This window comes from Cercospora kikuchii (assembly GCF_019650295.1).
Source record: "Cercospora kikuchii DNA, contig_00001, whole genome shotgun sequence".
In the NCBI taxonomy this organism is placed as follows: domain Eukaryota; kingdom Fungi; phylum Ascomycota; class Dothideomycetes; order Mycosphaerellales; family Mycosphaerellaceae; genus Cercospora; species Cercospora kikuchii.
In genome coordinates this window covers 2,122,913-2,144,023 of record NW_025408582.1, presented here as the reverse complement: position 1 = coordinate 2,144,023, position 21,111 = coordinate 2,122,913, and the positions used below count along the sequence as shown (strand labels likewise).

At 52.8% G+C, this 21,111-nt stretch overlaps 8 protein-coding genes across 8 annotated transcripts; 5 read left to right on the top strand and 3 right to left on the bottom strand.

Annotated features, from left to right (window-relative positions):
* Positions 1 to 49: 49 nt before the first annotated feature.
* CKM354_000078200 (uncharacterized protein) lies at positions 50 to 1,195 on the top strand (the record flags this gene model as incomplete). The annotated part of the gene is made up of 1 exon (XM_044795884.1): positions 50 to 1,195. One exon carries the CDS (start codon positions 50 to 52, stop codon positions 1,193 to 1,195), a length of 1,146 nt encoding a protein of 381 aa, XP_044651819.1.
* A 751-nt stretch (positions 1,196 to 1,946) lies between these two features.
* Positions 1,947 to 2,938, top strand: CKM354_000078100 (uncharacterized protein; the record flags this gene model as incomplete). The annotated part of the gene is made up of 2 exons (XM_044795883.1): positions 1,947 to 2,023; positions 2,083 to 2,938. 2 exons carry the CDS (start codon positions 1,947 to 1,949, stop codon positions 2,936 to 2,938), a joined length of 933 nt encoding a protein of 310 aa, XP_044651818.1.
* A 574-nt stretch (positions 2,939 to 3,512) lies between these two features.
* CKM354_000078000 (copper chaperone CCS1) lies at positions 3,513 to 4,352 on the top strand (the record flags this gene model as incomplete). Its single annotated transcript, XM_044795882.1, has 1 exon — positions 3,513 to 4,352. One exon carries the CDS (start codon positions 3,513 to 3,515, stop codon positions 4,350 to 4,352), a length of 840 nt encoding a protein of 279 aa, XP_044651817.1.
* Positions 4,353 to 4,807: 455 nt separating this feature from the next.
* On the bottom strand, positions 4,808 to 7,063 carry CKM354_000077900 (uncharacterized protein; the record flags this gene model as incomplete). The annotated part of the gene is made up of 1 exon (XM_044795881.1): positions 4,808 to 7,063. One exon carries the CDS (start codon positions 7,061 to 7,063, stop codon positions 4,808 to 4,810), a length of 2,256 nt encoding a protein of 751 aa, XP_044651816.1.
* A 1,483-nt stretch (positions 7,064 to 8,546) lies between these two features.
* CKM354_000077800 (uncharacterized protein) lies at positions 8,547 to 9,492 on the bottom strand (the record flags this gene model as incomplete). Its single annotated transcript, XM_044795880.1, has 3 exons — positions 8,547 to 8,956; positions 9,023 to 9,187; positions 9,240 to 9,492. The coding sequence occupies 3 exons, from the start codon at positions 9,490 to 9,492 to the stop codon at positions 8,547 to 8,549; spliced, it is 828 nt and encodes a 275-aa protein (XP_044651815.1).
* A 1,675-nt stretch (positions 9,493 to 11,167) lies between these two features.
* CKM354_000077700 (uncharacterized protein) lies at positions 11,168 to 12,155 on the top strand (the record flags this gene model as incomplete). The annotated part of the gene is made up of 2 exons (XM_044795879.1): positions 11,168 to 11,332; positions 11,388 to 12,155. 2 exons carry the CDS (start codon positions 11,168 to 11,170, stop codon positions 12,153 to 12,155), a joined length of 933 nt encoding a protein of 310 aa, XP_044651814.1.
* Positions 12,156 to 13,342: 1,187 nt separating this feature from the next.
* CKM354_000077600 (uncharacterized protein) lies at positions 13,343 to 14,870 on the top strand (the record flags this gene model as incomplete). Its single annotated transcript, XM_044795878.1, has 5 exons — positions 13,343 to 13,503; positions 13,596 to 13,691; positions 13,746 to 14,022; positions 14,073 to 14,156; positions 14,208 to 14,870. The coding sequence occupies 5 exons, from the start codon at positions 13,343 to 13,345 to the stop codon at positions 14,868 to 14,870; spliced, it is 1,281 nt and encodes a 426-aa protein (XP_044651813.1).
* Positions 14,871 to 15,317: 447 nt separating this feature from the next.
* On the bottom strand, positions 15,318 to 17,240 carry CKM354_000077500 (uncharacterized protein; the record flags this gene model as incomplete). Its single annotated transcript, XM_044795877.1, has 1 exon — positions 15,318 to 17,240. One exon carries the CDS (start codon positions 17,238 to 17,240, stop codon positions 15,318 to 15,320), a length of 1,923 nt encoding a protein of 640 aa, XP_044651812.1.
* Between the last annotated feature and the right edge of the window lie 3,871 nt (positions 17,241 to 21,111).

Sequence of the window (21,111 nt, the reverse complement as noted above, 5' to 3'; positions counted from 1 at the left end):
GCGCAGGTGAGCGCAAACCGATCTCCATCTCTCTCATGCCACCATAACAATGGCCTCGAGCACACTAAGCGCATACACCGCAGTGTTTGCCTTTCGCTTTCTGCAACCCTCCACCATCTCCTACACCGCAACCTGGAGCAATCTAGGTCCTCTCACCACAGTCTTCACTCCACCCGCACCTTGCAACACACCCGTCTCTACCAACCTCTTCATTCAAGCCCGTGGAGTATGGGGTCAACACTGCGACTGGACGCGGACCGCAGACTTGCCTCGTTCAGAGTGTTATCCGTCGTACACAGCACCAAACCCGGCCGCCATCGCGGGCGGCGATAATAATTTCCTCCCGGGCGAGCAGAAATTCTACTACTCGCCAGGCTATTCCTGCCCCGCAGGCTGGCAAGCCGCGACGACGCTGACGGGCCCTGCGCCCACGAGTATGGGAGTATGGGATGAAGGGCAGAAACCTCTGGCGCTCATTGATGTGCCGGGTACACAAGTCGTTTGTTGTCCAAACGCTTGGACGATGGGCGGGCTGGTACAATGTTACTCGCGCGTTGAGACGTCAACCAGGTTGCAGGGTTGTAGGTCAGAGAGTCGGACGTTCAATCATACCAATCTCACGCCCGATCCGACTACTGGGACGACGACGAGGACCGGGACAACGGTCGTGGCGTATACGACGCCTGCGGTGCTGTTGGTGCATGATGCGCCGCTTGAGGGGAATACTGGAGCGAGTGGCAGCACGACAAAGATTGCAGTGGGCGTGGCCGTACCGGTCGTAGTGCTATTGGGCCTTGTCGCTGGGATACTTTTCTGGCTCCGACGAAGGAAACGAAGACGAGAGGCGCTCGTGCAGACGAATTACGACTCAGGAGCAGTTTTGCCAGATGCAGGATATGGCGACGATCGTCATGCTGCAGAGTTGTCGGATGTCAAGAACCAGAGCAGTGCTGTCGCTTATGCAAAGGCCGAACTTGATGGATCTGATCCAAGTAGACGCCTTCTTTCGCAAGAGAAGCCAGAGCTCCAAGGGACGTATGTCGATGCATATTATGGGCAGGCGGCTACGGAGTCGAAGCGAGATGCTGGTCATGAGATAGGTGAACTGGAAGATACGGGGCGACGGCATGAGCTGGGTTATGCGACCCAGGCTGCAGGCGAAGTGCCAACGACTTTGCAACCTTCTAGGCCGTGAATGTGATCACTCACCTGTGCGAATCAATTCGCATCTATGACGATGGTAGCTGCTAAAGACCTGCAGCGTCCTGGCACTCCATGAGGTGTACAATTCACAGATGACCGGCGGGTGACAGTGTACTTGTGCGAGGCAGTTGGCAATTTTGTGACTTCTTTGCGATAGATACCCTTTGAGTTTTGTATAGCGCGAACAAACAGCTAGCATTCTGGAATTTGTGCACTGCTTTGGACAACGCATCAGGTTTCTGGCCGGCGCTCCGCTTGTGGTCTGATAGACATGGTAGCCCTGATACCCGCCCAATCATAGACTTGGAAATGGTGGCGCATGCTCTGACGCTGCTCTCGGCGAGATGTTGACTGCCTGTGAAGGTGTGTAGAAAGCCGTTGCCTAAGTGCGAGCGAGGACAGTGTGATAGATACGACTCGTCGTTCTCGCGTGGGCAATGGAATGGTGTAGACGCGACGTGAAGAGCGCAGAAGACGACGTGGCGCAGTCGTCCATGTGGCTGCGTGCTGGACCCGGGTGACTTGCCCCTCCCTCCACCCATGACGTGGTGCCTGCTCAATAGGGTTGCGCTGTTTGTGCGTTGCCAACATCGACCGCGCAAAAAGGCCTCGTGTCTGGGAGCAGCATATAACGCACCTTCTTCCACCGAACACCACCTTCCACCAACTCTCAACAATACCTCTCTTCAAATTCGAATCCCATCTTCCACTTCCGCAAACAACAAACTTCTCGACCACCCAACATGTCGAACACCGTCCACGTCCAGGGTATCAGCGGTCAGACCAGCGAGAAGGAGGTCCGCGACTTCTTCAGCTTCTGGTAAGTTTCACGCCAGCCTTCCACGGTACTGGGAACACGCCCACTGACTTCCGATCCAGCGGCAAGATCCAATCCATCTCCGTGACCCCAGAGTCCAACGAGGCATCATCGTCGCAGTCCGCCACAGTCACCTTCGAGAAAGAGACGGCAGCAAAGACAGCTCTGCTCCTCGACAACACACAGCTCGGCCCATCGCAGGTGCACGTCACCCCGGGCAAGTCGCTTGACCAGGCTGCCGGTGGAAAGACAGCAGGTGCCTCGGAAGATGACCTCGCACAAGAGGACAAGCCTCGTGCTCGTGTCGCTGCAGAGATGTTGGCACATGGCTACAACCTGAGCGATCAAGTCATCCAGAAGGCTCTCGCCCTCGACCAGCAACATGGCATCTCCCAGCGTTTCACCTCTGCCCTCACGAACTTCGACTCCAAGTACAAGGTGACGGAGAAGGCTCAGGCTACCGACAACCAGTACGGCATTACCGCCAAGGCCAACGAGGGCTGGAGAGGCCTCAACTCATACTTCGAGAAGGCTCTCGGAACCCCAACCGGACAGAAGGTCCGCGCATTCTACGAGCAAGGTAGCAAGCAGGTACTCGATGTTCACAACGAGGCCAAGCACCTTGCATCTCTCAAGGCTGGCAAGGCACCAAACCACCCAGTTGAGGGCAAGGAGGGTCGTACCGCTTGCAACTGCGGTAGTGTCGCGGGCAAGTGCTCCTGCAAGCCAGGCGAGTGTGCTTGCTCCAGCTGCAGCAAGAACCCAGATGACAGCAAGCCTGCTGTCTCAGCAGAGGAGGCCGAACTCGAGAAGGTTCCAGGCACTGAGAAGACCAAGTGCAACTGCGGTGGCGCTGACGAGAAGTGCGCTTGTGAGCCAGGCAAGTGTGCTTGTGCCAGCTGCCCACGTTCTTCTTAAAGGCTGCAATCACACCGCGATGACTGTGCTTTCAAGAGCATAGTCGTTGACACTTGAGTGGGGCATCGACAGAACGGCGACCTTTTTAATGATGTCATTGGCCACGATGTATCAGTAATGCGAAGAGCGATTTGGCGCCGGTTGCATGAGAAAGGCGGGAAAAATTGTCACGAAGTTATGATATCCAGATAGCGTATGAAAAGTGGTTGCTATTATATTCTGTTTGTCCATCAAAGTCCCTTGTCAGTCGTCGTTCCTGCATAAATCTGCTCAGATCTGCATGCACGACGTCGTTCATCGTTCTACCAACACACTTCACCTCTTGTTCCATCGTGCTGTTTAAAGCATGCACGAAAAGACTAACTTAGAGTTTGCCGATACCTGGTGCGCGATGCTTCGATATGGCGCGAGAGTATTGCCCGAGAGGTGGGGCAATTGATTTCCAATCGATCTGACCTCACTGCTCCGACCCCTCCAATGTTTCCATCTCTAAACACGACAGACAACTTTCTTTGAGTGCATCCACTCCTCGGACACTGTCTCTTACGATCACCACTCCTCCGCATCGCCCACAATGACAACCTCATCCAGCGAAGCTCCCGCACAAAACCACAACTCCTCCTCCTCAACCCTCCCCACTTTCGAAACAACCTTCGCCGTCCCACTAAGCTGCGACTCCTGCATCTCCGACATCACCACAGCCCTCCAACAAAATGTCCCCGGAATTCAGAATATTTCTGCCTCTTTGAAAGATCAAATCGTCAGCATAACAGGCAACGCCGCACCCTCAGCCATCGTTTCCGCAATCGAGGCTACAGGCCGCGATGCAATTCTGCGAGGAAGCGGGAAAGCTGAAAGCGCGGCGGTTTGTATTCTCGAAACACATGCTGAGAGTGTTGCGTTGCATGAGCAGGTTCGAGGGTTGGTGAGGATGGTGGAGGTTGTTCCGAAGGATACGCAAGGAAAGGATGCTGAGGGGAGGGAAGCGTTGGTTTTGGCGGATATGACATTAAAAGGCGTAGCAGAAGGGAGGTATAACGTGAGTGTGAGGGAGACCGGGGATATTTCACAAGGACCGAGGAGTGTCGGGGGTGTATGGGATTGGTTTAAAGCGAAAGAGGAGAATCGGAAAGGGAAAGATGTTAAGGGCGTGTTTGGGACGATTGAAGTGGGGAAGAATGGGATGGGGAGTAGTTTTGTGGATCGACCGGTTAGGATTTGGGAGTTGATTGGGAGGAGTATGGTTGTTAGTCGGGCGGAGTTTGGGAAGGAGGAGAAGGAGGATGAGAATACTTTGGTCGGGGTTATTGCGAGGTCGGCGGGGGTTTGGGATAATGATAAGACGGTTTGTAGTTGTAGTGGGAAGACGGTTTGGGAGGAGAGGAAGGAGCAGAGGGGGAAGGGGATGTTGTGAGTGTGGGTTCGAAGTGGTGGAGAGGGGAGCTTTCTGCAGATACGATGGCTGGCTCAGAGCAGTGGCTGTGGAAACGCGCTTGAAGAAGGGTGCGTTCGATCGTCGAGAGCAACGCTGCTCCATAACCCTCGTTCTCGCGCGTGGACTGTGCCATGTTAAAACGGGCCTGCTTCTCACTGCAAGCTCGTAAGCAGCTCTCGATTGACAATCACATAAGCAGTTTGAGTGCAGGAGTCATATAGTATCATGCTTTTCTCTACTAAGCTCGACCCGCGACGAGCGAGAACGTCCTCTCGTCTAGGCTCGCATCCAAGATCTTTCCCATGCCCTCTAGCAAGAATACCTCTCTGCCCATATTGATCGGCATCTATGCCACTCTTCTCGATTCCACCCGAACGCCATCGCTACAATCGTCAAAGTAATAATACACGTTTCGTCGACTTTTCACGGCTAGCCTAAGTGAACACATTCCCCAGATTGTGCTCTCGCAGATAGTCTCCGCCCTTCTCCGCCCATTCTTCTTTAGTGACAGAGCTGGTCCGACTTTCGCTCGAGCTCGCCCACTTCGCCGCGCCTTTCCAGGCATCAAGTGAAGGGTTCTTCGCTTTGCGGACTTTCATCAGCACGTCAGCGGGCAGCACAGCGCGCAGCTCATCTTGAAGCCGCTCTTCGAACCCTTGGAAGAACGTATAGCCTCCCGTGAGGAAGACGTCCTTCAAGATGTCGTCGCGTGCGGGATGTGAGGAGAGACGTTGCATTAAGATATCTTCTGCAATCTCCACGATACCGGCTTGGTCCACGCCTGCGATGCTGGGTTGGAAGATAACCTCCGGCACGCGGATCCGTTCAACATTGAGGTGGAATTGGCCGCTTTCCCGGGCACTTTCCGTGTCGAATGGGTACGGTCCTCGGGTGAAAGCGTGGACCAAGCTCTTAGTCCAGTCTTTTTGCTGTTCCAGTGTGCTCTCGATCGTGAAGTCAGGATCGTGTTCGAGTAATTGCGCCTCGATGGCTTTCAGCTGTCCCTGGTAATCCTCTTCTTCATCTTCCTCGTCATCCTCTTTGCCAGCCTGAATCTCGCGATATACCATCCAATCATCATCATCAGCGCCGAAGCCGTCGTCATCGTTGCCACCTCGCCGTCGCTTCTTGATAGGCTGGTCAGAGGCCAGATTGGCGATCTGCTTCATTCGTTGTTGGGCGGCTTGAGACTTGCGATTGCCAAGCTCGGCCTTTAAGCGCTCGCGTTCCTTGATTTTCTGGATAACAGCTAGACGTGCAGCGCGTCGCTCCTCTACCCATCCGTCAAGGTCTGCCTCGCGTCGCAAGTCATCCTGTCTTTGTACTTCGGCCTGGCGTGCTTTCTCCGCTTCCTTCTCGGCCTTTGCTCTCGCACGTGCATCGTGGTTCGCTTTGAGCAACTTTTGCTGTCTCTTTGCCTTGATGCCTTCCTCGTCCAGTTCTGCGTCTGGGATTTCCAGAAGTGGGTATGTGGGCTCTTCGACAACTTCCTCCTCCAGATCGCCAACGTCCTTGTTCCTCTGCTTTCGTATACTCTTCTCCATCTCAATGATCTTCTTGTTCAGCTGGTTCTCGTCCTTGAACTCCTCATCGTCCAAGATGGCTCGAATTTCCTTCTTCGTCGTAGCATCCTGAATCTGCTGCTGCACCTGCTTGTAGTACTCCACTTCCTCTTCTTTACGAATTAGCTTCTCCAGGCGCATTTTCGCAGCTTGTTCTTGCAGTCTCCGCCCTCCTTCACGTCTTTTCTCCTCGGCTCGTGCGATCTCTTCCTCTGTCTTTTGCACGACTTCTTTCTCTTGGAACGGAAGCTGCACGACATGATCTCGGTCCTCCAGACCTGTCCAATCTAGCATTTGTTTCATCTCCCCATCGTAGTCCCGGCTGACATAGCAGTGTTGCTTGACCAAATCCTCAATCTGCGTCTCATTCACTTTTCCCGTTGTCAACAGCCCAGGATACTTGATGCGCAGCAGTCTCTCCAAGAACCCAGCACATTGCGCTCTCCCCCAGTCTAATCGAGTCGCCGCGCTGATCATTGGTTGCTTGTCCACGACTGGGATTAGATGTGTGCTCATGTTGGCACTCGAGACCACAAGCCCTGTATTGCCTCCATTGTAGTGATAGCTGAACAGGCTGTCTACGCCGTATGCGACAGAAGGCGCGCCATACAGCTCAAACAGGATCTCACTCATCACTTTCCTCGTATATTGTGGATTCGCCAGCGGCTCAGTCATAACAATCGGCCTGTCGATCACGCTCTTGTTTGCCTCCCCCAGACCCAACTTAAGAAAGATGTAATCCAGAACGCCCTCTTGAACATCCCAATTGTTAATGATGTTGCTCCCCGGCTCATAGATGTTCTTCGCCTGTCCTCTCGCAGTTCCGTCAAAGTAGATCTCCGAGCCGATGAAGTTCAGCTTGCGATTCAGTTTGCGATCGGTGTAGCGCGCCATGAGCGGAGGGAAGACCAGACGAGGGTCGGCATCGGACTGCCAGCCGGCGCGGATCGCTGACGAGCCATTGTCAATAACGATGGCGGTGTCGGGAGAAGACGAGCGGTAGGCATCGGTAGTCGTCTTGAGCTGGCCATGATAGGGAGGCTCGGAGACTGTGTAGACGGTGCTCGGCGGAGGCTTGGGCGAGTTGCGGCCGTTGGAGGAGCTGACGGGAAGGGTGTAGTGCGGCATTGGAGCGACTTGTTCTCAGACAGCGCTCATGGCATTGTCAGTGATTCGGCGAATAACTTAGTGTCTAAGAGTTACGATCCAAAGATGCCATGGAGGTTGTACAGCTCAAGCTGTGCTTGTGCACGAGCCGGCACGCGCTATCACGTGTCAGACATTTTTGACGGAGCCTCAATTTGAAGGCAAGAATCCTGCAGGCAATGGTTTCCGTTCGACATTTCCACCGCCATTGAACTTCGTAGCTGTGGAAACGGTGCTGAGGTCGCGACATTCATCGATCTGAAGAATGACTTCCAGCAGCAGTCAGCACCAAACCCTTCGACAGTAGGTGGCAAAACTTCATATGCACACTACTACTCCTACTACTCTCACACAAGCATGCGGAGAGAAGACGAAACATGATCCCGACTCAGACGCTGCTGTCTCACGCCACTCTCGTACCAAAATGGCAGTCGGACGGAGGCATGCCACGGGCCTGGAGGGCGCCTCTTCTCGCCTGGCTGTGGACCGTTCTCTGCCAAGGCCAGCCAGACCTCACCTCTGCAAGCCTCCAAACCTTCCTGCACTTCTTTCCACGGACACAAGGGGGACATGGTGAGACTTGCAAACTTTACCTTACATGCTGCTACGTACCACAACAAGATTTCGCAGCTATTCTAGCGACAAGAATGCGACATGAAGCTCCAGAAAGCTGATTCATGAATCAGAGCCACTTCGTGCAGAAACATCTATGTGTAAGATCTGAAAGGCACGAGACGCCAAGAGTAAATTGATTTCTGTATACTTCATCCGCTGCGACTACATGAATTCGGGAAGGCAGGCAAGGTCTCCGAATCAACCCTGACAGAGGATAGAACGTGAATAAGAGCGCTCCAAACGTGCAAGGTCGGCAATACGGAACAGTGTTTGTGTCTGGCATTATCTCGTATGTGGATGCAAAGGCATAGTCGCGAGATGTAGATCTTGTGGTAGATGGGACGTATGCTTTACTGCATTCTGTTCAGACCAGCGACTTGCACTTCTCGTAGGCCACGACTTCGCCTAGGTCATGCGCCATGGAGTCGGACTGCCGGTCTGTCAATTCTTGCTAGTCGCCTCGTTCAACGACAAATACCACTACCGCCCAGCATCGCAGCGCATCGCAGAGACTCTATACGACATTCTGCGGCCTTCTTGTGCCAGCGCTTGAGGTTCATCCTCGCTTCGACTGCTGCCATATGCTGCGTTTGTCATCTCTCTGACTTTTCTCGGGCTCTGAGTTCGGCTGCTCTCCCACTGCAACTGCTCTGACGACTCGCGAATCGCACACACTGCTTTGAGAATTTGTGGACTTGCGGCTGGCCTCTAGGATGACGTGGAGGGTAGAAAGTAGTGATCAGACTCAATCTGACTACACTCTATCAAGCTCAGTCCAGTTGCAGCTACGGAATATACAATTATTTATCAGTGAAATACTTCCGACCTTCGATACTGACGGTGCCGGACGCTAGCCCACGAGCTCCGCCCGCCCCTGGTATGAATTCATCTCGTATATTGGTTGTTGACCGCCCGAATAGCCGCCCTGGTTATTGAGCTGTTCTAGAGACAACTTTCGTGCCTGCATTTCATGATTGCCCGTGCTATCAGGGTAGCTGGGAGGTGCCTGTGCTCCAGGTGGATTCAAGTTCTCTTGCGATGGGCGCGGTGACGAGTCCGATCGCCGGCGCTTAATCTTCCAGCCGATAATACCACCGACGATGAGCAGGAGAGGTATGCCCAGACCAATGCCCACGCCCATTCCGACTTTCAGAGCAAGTGTTGTGCCGGAAGAACTGTCGTCTTGGTTGGAGTTGGAAGAATTATCGTTTAGGTTCGAGTTGGAAGCACTAGCGTTTTGGTTCGAATTCGAGGTTGACACTGCTGACGATAACGTGGTCAGGGAAGACGACGTAGATGTCGCCGTGAAGCTTGTGGCCGAACTACTGCTACGCTGCGTCAAGTTGACAGCGTACGATGAGAAGCTGCCGTCCCCATTCAGGTCAAACAGCCATGTGAAGAGGATCGGTGAGCTTGGTTGAAAGTCAAGATCGCTGCCGACTGTATAGTCAAAGGACCCGTCGTTGGACGAGTCGACGCCTCTAGGAGAAGCTTTACAAACTTGTTAGTGCAGCAACGATGGCAGATCATTCGAGAGACCAACTGTAGATTGTTCCCAAATTCTTGTTGTTCGCGCCCGAGCTGATGTTGACATCATGCTGCCACAATTCAATTCTGTAGTTGCTGAAGACTGTGGTCCACTGAATGGTCTGCACCTCTCCGTCGACCCATAGACGATTGAGACTCCAGTCTTTCTGTACTGCATAGGCGGGAGGATTGACCCAAGAATTGGCAACTTGGCCGATTGTTCTCGTAATGATGCACAAGAGGAAAGCCGTGGCTGGTATTGAACGCATTTTTTGTTCAGCGGAACGTCCTGATGACGGAGTGTTGTTAGACAACGTCGCAAGGAGGGAGGGACAAAGAAGAACAAACCATTGTTTCCCTACGGCAACTTGAACCGCAGGGCAAGGCTGCGGAGCGACGCACGCAGTCCCCACTTGGCGGCACAGCAGCGCTTCGTTGATCATGATGGGATGGCGCGTGGGGATACAGACATTGCTGAGGCGCTTGCTTGGAACATTGCGACCCTATCCGGCCAAAGTGATGTCGGTCTTGCCCCCGATAATGAACAAGTTCGAGGCTCAAGATCTCGCGTCTTTGCTCGATCACCCACATGGCTCTACCGCCTTTCGTTGGCAGGTCACATCTGCTGCGCGAGAACCGAACTTCGATTGCGCTTTCAAATCACGCCGGCATGATCGCTGTCTTCTTCACGTAGTCCTTGCTTTAACTGATTGGTTAGGTTCTCGACTCATCTTAGCACAATATGTTTGCATATACGTGCCTCCTATACGCATTTCATCACGGCAGCGTGCAGAACGATTGGCGGAACGGAAAGGAAGTTCGAAGGTGAAGGTCCACAGCAGGAAGCTGGGCGGCAAGGCCGGAAGCTCATTGGTCTTGACCCGGACTTCGCCTCGACGATGGCGGCAGTGGACTCAACGTGAAGTCGTCGTTTTCCTCTTTGTCGGCCTCATGTTGTTCCGAGAATTGGACCAGTTGCCGTGCCACAAGACGCTGGGGAAAACCAGGCAGACTGCTGCATGCATTATTGAACGCGGCACATCCACGACGAGCCAAGTTTGTAACTTGAATAAGCGTGAAGCTGAGCCTGCTAAGCGACGTGCCACAAACACACTAGTGTCTGAGGCCCGATCCATGCAACATCACGACTGGTTAATAGCCAGGCAGATCGCTGCCGCCATGTTGCCCCGCACCAAACGCTTTACCATTTCAGAACACTCAACAGGTGTGTACTCCGAAAATGCACGCGATGAAACGCTTAGGTGTTCGCGCTGCGTGAACAACAATGCGTGTTGAACCTCATGCGTTTGTCCTCCCGAAGTCTCTTGGCTTACCGCAGTCACAGCCTCGCCCGGGCCCATGGAGAGGGTTATCATCCGACTGGGGAGAAGTGCATGCACGACATAACGTAATAAGTTTCTTACCCCATAACTTGAAATCAAATGTCTTGCATGCTTGAACAATCGCACCTCCGAACCATTTGGATACATACTTGAACTAGAAACAAGACTTCCATCAACTCTCCGTGTAAGCCAAAATTCATACACAATCTGGCTACGATCAAACATTCAAGAGTGTTGCAGTGCTTACGCGTCAAGAACGAGAAGTTGGACACAACAAGACGAGACGCACAGCACGCGATATCGCACGCGATAACCGTGCGCCGCCACGATCATCATAATGATTTCATTACGCTTTGTGTAACCGTCCCCCGTCTCTTTCTCCTCCTCCCCCCCCCCCCCCCCCCTTCCCGGGGGTGCGGCGCTACGACCCCTGTCTAGCACGTGAACTATTGGCTGGCTCATCCCGATTGCCAGTAGATCAATTCGTTGATTAGCTCATCGACGTGTACTGGAAGGCTGAAGCGCCAGGAGCACTTCTGCTTCTTTACAACACAAACCTGCGGCCTTGCTTCGCTATCTTGCGACTATTTGGCATCGGACCATGCAGTCACTTCTCCACAAAGCCTTGCTGGGCGCGTCGGGCGTCCTGCTCTCGATTCTCGTACTTTTCGGCTTAAGCTCAACGCCTTTGGCCTCATACTCTAACCTGGCACTGCTGGGCGGGATTAGCGGAAGGCATGGTACACCCAGTAACAGGACACTCGGTGTTCGTACTAGTAGGCGTGGAACCTTGAAGTGGAGAGTACTAATCTTCTATCCAGTTCAACAAGATATTTGTGATCGACCTACTCGCTACTCCGGAGCTTCGAGATGCGACAGCCCTCGCGGCTGCCGTGACCTCTGACGGAGGCCTGGACGCCGAATATGTGTACAGCGGCAGCAGCGACAGCGACAGCGTAGGCTACGTTGAAGACGGCAAAGACGACATTGTGAGAGGTCATCTGAATGCGCTGCGAACGGTCGTGGAACAGGGTCTTGAATCTGCGCTTATTGTCGAAGCTGGCATGGAGTGGGACGGGCGCATCAAGGCACAAATGCAAGAGCTCGCGAGCGCAACAAACGACTTCTTGCGTTCCAACCAGTCTACCACGAACCGATCTACGTCCCCGTATGGAGATGTCAAGCTATGGGAGACATTGTGGCTCGGTCACTGTGGCATTGCAAACGGCGCAGTGGTCCGAGCTACGAAGCTTTCGACCAGATCTAAAGAAGAGAGCACTGTTCTGCATGACACGAATCAGCAGCCAATGTCTCAAGGGGACAAGGAAGAGAGGTGCCCACTGGCGTATGGTGTCACGCAGCAAGGAGCTCGACGATTCTTGTTGAAATTGATGCAACAAGGCCCGGACGCCACCACAGATGCCGCCATCCAGACTATGTGTGCGGGCTATGCCAACGGGCCTAAGGACGGCTGCCTTGTCTCAGAGCCTCCGCTGTTCCTGCGCCATGGCTTTAGCGCCTCTCAGAGTGGAAGCCGTGACAACGACTGGAAATGGCAACAAATCGCCCGAGACTCGATTAAATCTTGACAGGAATGAGCAGGAAGTGACTATCTAAATACGATTGCATTGACTTCGGAACAGAAATATGCCATTTCACTGTTTTACCACAAGCCATCTGTTACAGTTAGGAGTTTGTTGGCCAGCGTCGCACGAGATCAAGATGGACATACTGTCAAGCGACTGCAAAGTTTGCCTTTGGGTGTATCTGGTCTACATGAATGGCGGAGACGCCGAGTGAGACTGGTCACCACTCGTTACGTCTCCGTCGATCAGCATCGTGTTGTCTAGGCGGATATGTGGTCACGCGAACCTGAGAGCTTCGACATCCCTGGGCTCTGGAGGTGCAGGGCTGCCATACGGGACGCTTCGTCGAGGAGCTTATCGCACTGTATCAGGCTAAGAAATGCTCGTGGAGGAAGTCGTTTGGCGAGCTCTAAAACATACAATTACAAGAAGAGATTCAGCTGTGCTTTGAAAGCTTCTAGGCTTGGTCAGCGAACTTCCCAGCTCGAAATCTGTATTCAGCTCGTAACAGCTCCCATGTGTTACTGCTGCATGTTTCGCTGCGTGCAACAAGACGCCACGCAATACGCACAATGTAGCCCTCGTTTTGTCCGAGTTCTCTGGCATTGAGAGGAAACGACTTCGAATCAAGATCTCTTGAAGATACCACACGAGGATATTCTCCAGCCTTTGCTCAGCGCTCCTGCTTTGTGGACTGAGATGGAACTCAGGACTCCGACCACGGTACACGACCTTTCGTTGCCAAGCCACTGGGTCTTAGAGGGAAATAGGACTTTGTCCGCTCGAAGCCTAATTCACAGCGTCCTATCCAGATTGAGCTCAGCGCCAAACCGTTCTCGGCTCGGCACCGCGAACCACCTCTGCTGATCTGATGTCTAGACGCGGCTCTAGCGCAGACCATGCACGCCTCAGGTCCTTTACGGCCTTGGCCCAGCTATTCACGCTGCAGTCGAGAAGCTTTTACCGAAACGAGACTGCGTGATGCTGAGCTCGAACCAGGCGCCTTCTAGGCCCGTTCGTACGCCAATAAACGATAGAATGCAGCCACATACATAGGCAAACTTGGTGGCAACGTTGTCCATGCCATTTCTTCACCCGACACACGTAGCAAGTTGTGCGCGAGGCTTCACGGATTCGGGCTGCCACGCTCTTTTCTACTGGCAACACCCGGTCTCAGGTCCGCCGTTATCATGCGCATCTTCTCCTCCCTTGCGCTCTTGGTGGGGCTCAGCACAGTTGCTGATGCTTACGGCTGCCCTGGCAAAGAGTGCAGGAACAGTGCGTCGTCTTACTGCAGCTCCTACATGAAGGTGCCGAAGAAAACAACCACAGTGTACAAGATCTCGACAGTGTACGTATTCTCAGAAGTGGCTGTCAACAAAATCGGGGCCGACAAGGGGCCTCAAAATCACGTTCCCAGAGCGACTGACTCAAAATCAATAGGACAAGCTCCACCACTACCACCAGAACGAAGGGTACGAAGACAATTACTGTTGCGCCAACAACTGTCAAGACGACCGAGACTGTGACGTCCACAGAGTAAGTGTTGACACGTCCTCATCGGACCGGGCATTGCTCACATTAATGCACTAGGACCAAAAAAACTGTCATCGAGACCGACACGACAACCACGATAACAGTGAAACCTACCTGCTCTGCGCCTTCATTACTTCCGGGGCTTCGTCGTCGCAGCTACCCTCCCTCATATGGACCTCCTCCCTCATATGGAGTGCGCAAGCCGGATTGCTTTAGTAGATACCAGGGCAAGAAAGCCATCAGCTCCGCTTGCAAGTGTGTTGGTCCAAAGCCAAGCGCAACGACCGTATTCCGCACCTTCACCAGGACCAAGAAAGTGACATCCACCACTACTGTAAGACCCATTCGCTGGAATTCGATCGAATCTTGCTTACCTTGTCACAGGTTAACAAGAGCACTGTCACGGAGACTCCCACCGTCACTGAGAAGTCTATTACCACTGCTCCGCCCACGACCACCACTGAGACGGTCAGTCATTACCAATCGCGGAAACATTCAGATTGCTAATTAAATATACAGGAGACTAAAACTACCAAGACCGAGAGTACCACTGTAACCTCCGGCCGCCCTGTCCTCCCAACAGGAGCTTTCAACATCGTACTCGGCAACCCTCAACCAGCTACTCCTCCCAACCCGGACAACATTGGCGCTGTAGAAGGTCTCCGAGCCGTCGTCGGCGGCGGCGAAACCGTCAGCCCCATCGAATTCATCTCCCCAGCCGAACTCGGCCCCACAACTTTCTCCCTCAATGACAACGGCAACCTATTCTCCGAAGGCCAAACACTGCAAGCTTTCATCAGCAACACCCAAGGCAATAACCCTCAACAACTCAGCTTTCAGGGTTTCGACGGAGATGGTTCAACTTTCCCGGAAGGGTCGAGCGCGGTGTTCTGTGAGATGCTTGATAACGGAAACGATGACAACACATGCGAGATTTCATGCGGAAGCAGCCCGGGAGAGACACCTCAACTTCCAGAAAGCAGAAGTCGGAAACGTCAAATCATCATCGATCCTGGTGATGATGAGCCCGAGCCCGAGCCGATCCCGTCGTTCGTTGTTAATCCTTTATCTTGCGGGTTGACCAATACCTATTTCCTTGGCGATGGGGAGGATTTCGAAAGTGGTCTCGGCGCGTGTATTCAAATTAGTGCTTTTGTTGTTCCTGCTGCTGCCTCTCAATAGTCGATGAATTCTGAGATTTTGAGGGGTTTCGATAACATCAGCGATATTGCATAGATCATGAATGGTTCATTCTCCTTAAACGGTCGTCTTGTCTGGCTTCGTTGGCGGCAAGATGGCGATGAGATAATGAGATTAATGTTACGAAATCACTTACGCATGGGTACATCTCCATGTTATTGCCAATATGCGTGTCGCGAACGAATATCATTCCACGTATACCATTCATTATGCATCTACATCATTTTCGCCATCTCTACGAGAAAGTACCAACGCCCCATGTCTTTCGGTTCCTGCCGACCCTTTTCCCTTCGATGATTCTGTTGTCTTCATCGCCATTTTTTCATTAAGAACCATTTCCCATTTCCCATAAATCCGTGCAAGTGGCCCATCTCTTCATTTTCTACATGTACATGAAACACGTTCCCCTCATTGCTCACATTTGAATCATCAAAAGAAAGCTCCCGCAAAAGCAACCAAAATAATGCTCAAAAGGAAAGTTCCGCTTGCAACCTTTTGTCCCGCGCCGCCAGTGTATGGCTGTGGGATATGTCCCGTTGGTTGAGTAGGGATATATGTCGTTCCAATACTACTGCCACCATATACCGGCACGCTCGGCGCTGGGCCGGAATCAGTAGTGATGGGGTACGACGCAGGTGGAGGTGGTGCGGAGGTCGATCCTTCGGGAGAAACCTCTGTAGAAGAAGGCGCCGGAGGTGGAGTCTCGTAGCCTAGACCTGGCACATCGTGGGTGCTACCGCTTTCGGTGACCGTGTAAGTTGTGATTTGGACTTGAGGGACGGTCACGGTGGTGACGTATTGGGTTGTGCAGCTGCTGGAGGGAATTGTGGCGCCTTGGGATTCGCCGGTGGAGTAGGTTGCTGGGATGACGAGTTCGGAAGAGTAGGTGATTGTTGTGCAAGGGACTGCTGGTGGTGGTTTACTGTCTCCTGTTGTCTCAGGACTGGTCTCGACTGAAGTAGCCACAGGTTGCGTGGATGTCTGGAGGTGTGTTGAGGCTGCTGGGCAGTCTTTCACTTCCGGGCCACAGCTTGTGATTGTTGCTACGATGGTGCTGTACTCTGTGACGGTCTTGCCTGAGTATGAAGGTGGCTGTTCAGAGACTGGAGAATCTGGGGTCGAAGTCGGAGTGTGATATCCTGTCGCAGGAGTGATGGTTGAAGGGCAACCAGTGATGATTGCAGGATTCTCCGGAACGTACTTCGCGCAGAGACCCATGAAGTAACCAGCACCAGAGTTGGTGTCATCATCGCTGTCGGACCAGGCGCTGACACAGCTGTAGACCTTGCCGACAAAGTCGCTGTTCTTACAGAAGCATTCGTAATCTGTGTTCCCACTGCAGGTAGTCAAGTGCAGCCAGCTGTTGATGCACTTTGGCAGAACGTCTGGTGACTCTGGCTGCGGGTAGGTGGGAGGCGTTTCCACAGGTGATCCTGTCGATTGAGTTGAGCTTGAACCATATCCAGGCACCTTCACGGTTGACGAATTTCCATAGCTGGGCGGGTTGGAATACACTGGAGCAGAGGGCTCCACAGGCGAAGTCTCGACACTGCTGGTCGTAGGATAGCCAGGTACTCCTTGGGTGCTAGAGCTTGGGTAGGAAGATGCGCTTCCAGAGGTCGAGTATTGTGGTGGTGTTTCGGAGCTCGAGGAGCCATAGCTAGGGATGGAGGAAGTCACCGCAGAGGACTCAGCGCTGGTGCTGCCGTAGGAGGGAGGCTGGGTGTTGCTGCTGGCGGGTGCCGTGGTAGAATAGCTTGGCGGCACAGACGCAGTCTCACAGTCGAACTCGATGCTGTGAACACCGATATTGCAACCTTTGCCTTTGCTTTTGCCGTACGGTTTGAATATCACCTTCTTGGCTCCACCACATTGGGTATTCTTGATAGTGGATCCACTTGAAGCGCAAGTGTGAACTTCTTTGCAGACTGAGTTGTCAGGCATAGTGTAATGGCATTCAAGTTCCACATCGTCATCTTGGTCTGAGGAGACTTGATAGGTCTTGATAGACATCTTGTCGTCGCCATCACAATCGACAGATGGTTCATCGTCTAGTTTTCCAGTAATGCACTTGCTTTGGAAAGTCCTCTTGGTCAAGCTATCGCGCTTCCCGAATGAGTTTGCGCAAGTCCATCCAGAGAACTTGTTGCTGCCATAGTTGTTGAAGGAACCCGTGGAGAGATCTTTCCAGTCGTACCCGTTGGTCTGGTTGGTCGAGCACTTGTTGTCAGTGGTATCAGGCGTCGAGAAATAAGCGCGGTCGCCCCATCCACCTCCGTACTTGCCACCTGTGGCAATAACTTGGTGAACTGAAAGGCTGGCAGCAAGAAATGCCGCAGAATTGAAATGCATTTTTGAAGCAAAGCGTTGCGAATGCTGATGCTTGGTCAAGTAGTATTTATGGAATAGAATCTAGAGCGGCGTAACGAGTGAGCCAGCTCTGAAGGAAAGATTGAACAGTGCAAAGAACGAGAAGCGGAATACTGAGAAGTCTGAAGGGTGTATGAGGGCAGGAATGACTTCCCTTTGTACGTTGCTCAAACATGGGCTCCTGTCGACCAAGACATTTCGTCTAGGCTTGGACGCCTCACGTGGAGCACGCTCGAGCTCGCATCCGCGTGTGTGGCAGATTCAGCGCCATGTTTGACGCCTTCGAGGCGGCAGCCGCGAGGGACGTGCTGCGTGTCATGCTCGCACAAGCGGTTGCATCACGGCCAGCCGACTGCTCGGAATGCGAATGTGGCGCTGGGCTCACCCAGATGGAGCTTTTTGGCTACTGCAGGAACAGACTTCTGTGCCAGATCTCCTGTTTCAAGGTGCACTTTGTCAGGACTGCAGTTCTTGAGGGAGCGGCGAAGGCTCCTCTCGGTCTAGCTTGGTTATCCGATCTGCTTGCTGTTTCTCTTGCTGTAGCCGTTGGTTTCGAGACTGCTTGAGCAGTCGAGATGCATCATCCCCTGTGCAATGCGCGCGGATCATCTCCCGCTCGGCGAGGCAGTGGGTGGGGCGTCTTGCGCCGACGGCAGTATGTGGTAGCGAGTCACATGGGGACACGCTCGATTGTCGTGGTCGCCGCACCGAGATTCTCGTTGTCCGGTGTCTGCTGTTGTGTAAGGACAGAAGCGCTTCAGCCACGGAAGTGTGGAGTGTGTTACGAAGTCGCGTATCGTCGCATGTTATCGGGGGGCACTAAGGGACCCTCTCTCGTATTGTCGGGCAAAAGAGGATACAAAACTATCTACACTATCGAATGGTACTATATAGGGGCTAGTATACAGGGTCTGGGGTCCCGGGTATATAGGAACCAATATACATGACTCACAGCAGGGCCCAGTGGAGTGTCAGTTCACAACACTCCCCTTGACAGTGCACTGGGGCTGTTCAATCCACCTCCTCATCCCAATCATCATCCTGATCATGTGCAACTAGGGCCAAGGCCTTTGAGTCTGAGATCTTGTTCTCAGAGACCACCTTTATTATTCCTTGGGCCATTTCCAAGTATGGGCAGATTGAAACATAGTGCCCAGCTTGATTGCATAGCTTGCATCTCAGTCCTTGTCTGTCAGACATCTTGCTGTCTGATCTTCTTCCTCTGTGAGATGATGATCCTCTTGATGATGCAGCTCGGGCTGCAAAGGCCACAGGTGTGCTGCCTGCAGGCATGCTCACCTCTTTCTCCTGAAGGATTGAGAGTATGCTTTCAGGTGACAGTGAGGGTTGACCATCTATTGCATCTCTGATGGTAGACCATTGTTCTGGAAGCCCAGACAAGAGTACCTGTGCTCTTGCCTTTGGGTTTATGGCAGCAGCCATTTCAGGTTGGGCAACTTTGATCCTTTTGCCAAGTGCCTGAAGGTGTGTCCATGCTCCATCAATGCTCATGTCCTCTGCCTTTTGGAAACTGAAGTACTGCTTCAGAAGTTTCCTTCCTGTAGCTTGGTTGTCTGCATACTTCTTCTTCAGCTCTTGCCAAACCTCCTTTGCAGTTTGGAGTTCTGAGACCAGCTCTTCATCATCCTCCCCTATGCACAAAGATATCCACCAGATTGCTTTGTACTGTGACTTTGGGGTGATGGGTGTGTGTCTCATGGGAGATTGTGTGATACAGGTCTTCTCCCCTCAAGAAGATTTCCATCCTTCTGAACCATCCTTCTGCATTGTCCTTGCATAGGATTGGGCATGGTCTTTTCTGAAGTCCGGAGGATTTGTCTTGAGTATCCATTGTAGTCTTGTAGAATTAGTATTGGGTCAGATGGAAAGTTGTCCTTCTGTCCCAAGGAGAATCAAAGCGGGGAAAAGTCAAATGATTGCAGGGTTCTTCCTATACATGGGTCACCCTCTGTCCCTCCTCAGATTAGAGCCTCCTGTTGGAATGATCCGGCTATCAAGCAGCCGTGCTTTCCTGCTGGCATATGGGAATCAAGGGAGCATACCACTTTGGCACCCTCCAGCTCAGGACTTCCTGTAGCTATCCCATAAGACAAAGGTAGGTTCATGACTCCTCTTGATCCTGGATTCACCATTGGCCTCCAGAGGTAGTGAGAGGTTCAGGCAGTCTCTGAAGTGTTATGAGCCATCAGCAGTCCATGTCAGAACTGCCTTGCAACTGCTTCCTCCCTGAACATAACATATCTGGTATAAACCAAGCCTTTGGTTACTGCAAGATCTTCCTTTGAGAGTTGGCAAGTTCTCCCAGCACCAGAGATAAGGTACTAATCCAGACAGCTTGGGGTGCAGTCTCTGAAGTGTTATTCTGCCAACAGCAGGTTTGGTGTACTGCAGGTTGCTGTTACACTTTCTGCAGCCCTCTGTTGCAACATCCTCTCCCCTTGTTGTCTGTCTTGGTGTCCTCACTCTAACTATCATTCCTCAATGCTCTTCTCTCTTCTGCATTTGGTCTCAGCTGCAGGTGGGCTGGCTGCAATTCTGCATGCAGCTGCACCGCTGTTTTCAGTCCCTCAGCTAGGGTCCATGGGGTCCTACACCCAGTTGCAATCTGGGACTCATGTTTAACCATGGAAAGGGTTTTGCTCCTTCTTTATACAGGGGCACATTGTCCTTTGTCCCTGAGCACAGAGGGCACAGTCCTTCCTCTGTGTGCCTGTCTTCACCCGCAGGCTCCTGGCGCAGTCTCTGCTGCTACTGTCCCTGTTTATACAGCCACAGCTCGGGCTGTTTCCTTGCTCTTCTAGCTCGGTGTCTCGCTGTTGCCAATAGCGTTCCTGTTGTCCTGCCTTCGGCTTCCGTACTCTGTCGGTGAACCGCGCCTCGCCTTCTATCGGAGCTTGGAATACAATAGCGCTAACCCGGGCTCATAACCTGTTACGAAGTCGCGTATCGTCGCATGTTATCGGGGGGCACTAAGGGACCCTCTCTCGTATTGTCGGGCAAAAGAGGATACAAAACTATCTACACTATCGAATGGTACTATATAGGGGCTAGTATACAGGGTCTGGGGTCCCGGGTATATAGGAACCAATATACATGACTCACAGCAGGGCCCAGTGGAGTGTCAGTTCACAACAGAGTGTGATATTTTGAGCGCGGCGGAATATTCCGAAACATGATTGGTCGGGTGTCCAGGCTTGGCGTGCTTCAGCTTCTCGCGCGTCTCACCATCGTTCTCCTGCCAATCGGTCGTGTCGACACCACGCCCGCGCTCACATCACTCAGCACACACAGCGCGCGACAAACGGAGAGCGTAGCTCATCGATACGTCCGTCTTCCACCTCGCCTGCCAAGTCCGTCAAGATTCAACATCATAGCGGAAGGGCGCGACTTCCTCCGCGGCTGATTGCCAACGTCAATTACAACTGCTGTACTGCCATCGGTTTGTCATCCTCCGCGCGCGGCAAACATCACTCGTTGGTCTGTTGAGCTCGGAGTACGCGTAATACTCATCAGCCACGACCACGACCAACGAACAGACAGTCATCGGGCATCCCACGCCCACGAGAACAAGCTACTCGGCCACCGTATGCAAGGCGCCAATTGAGCCGAACGCTTTGAACTTTGCTACGCCATCTGTCTGGAGTAGACTCTCGCCAAACGGCGTCCTGGCATCAACAAGTCAACCGTGCTCTACAATGGCGCCTGTACTGCATCACAATTGAGCCACATGGCTGAAATGAGACTATTGTTTCATCAGCCACGCGATATTCTTACTGTCAACAAGAAATTACAAGCACCCGAAGTGTCACTCCAAGCCAGCTCGACAGCGGTT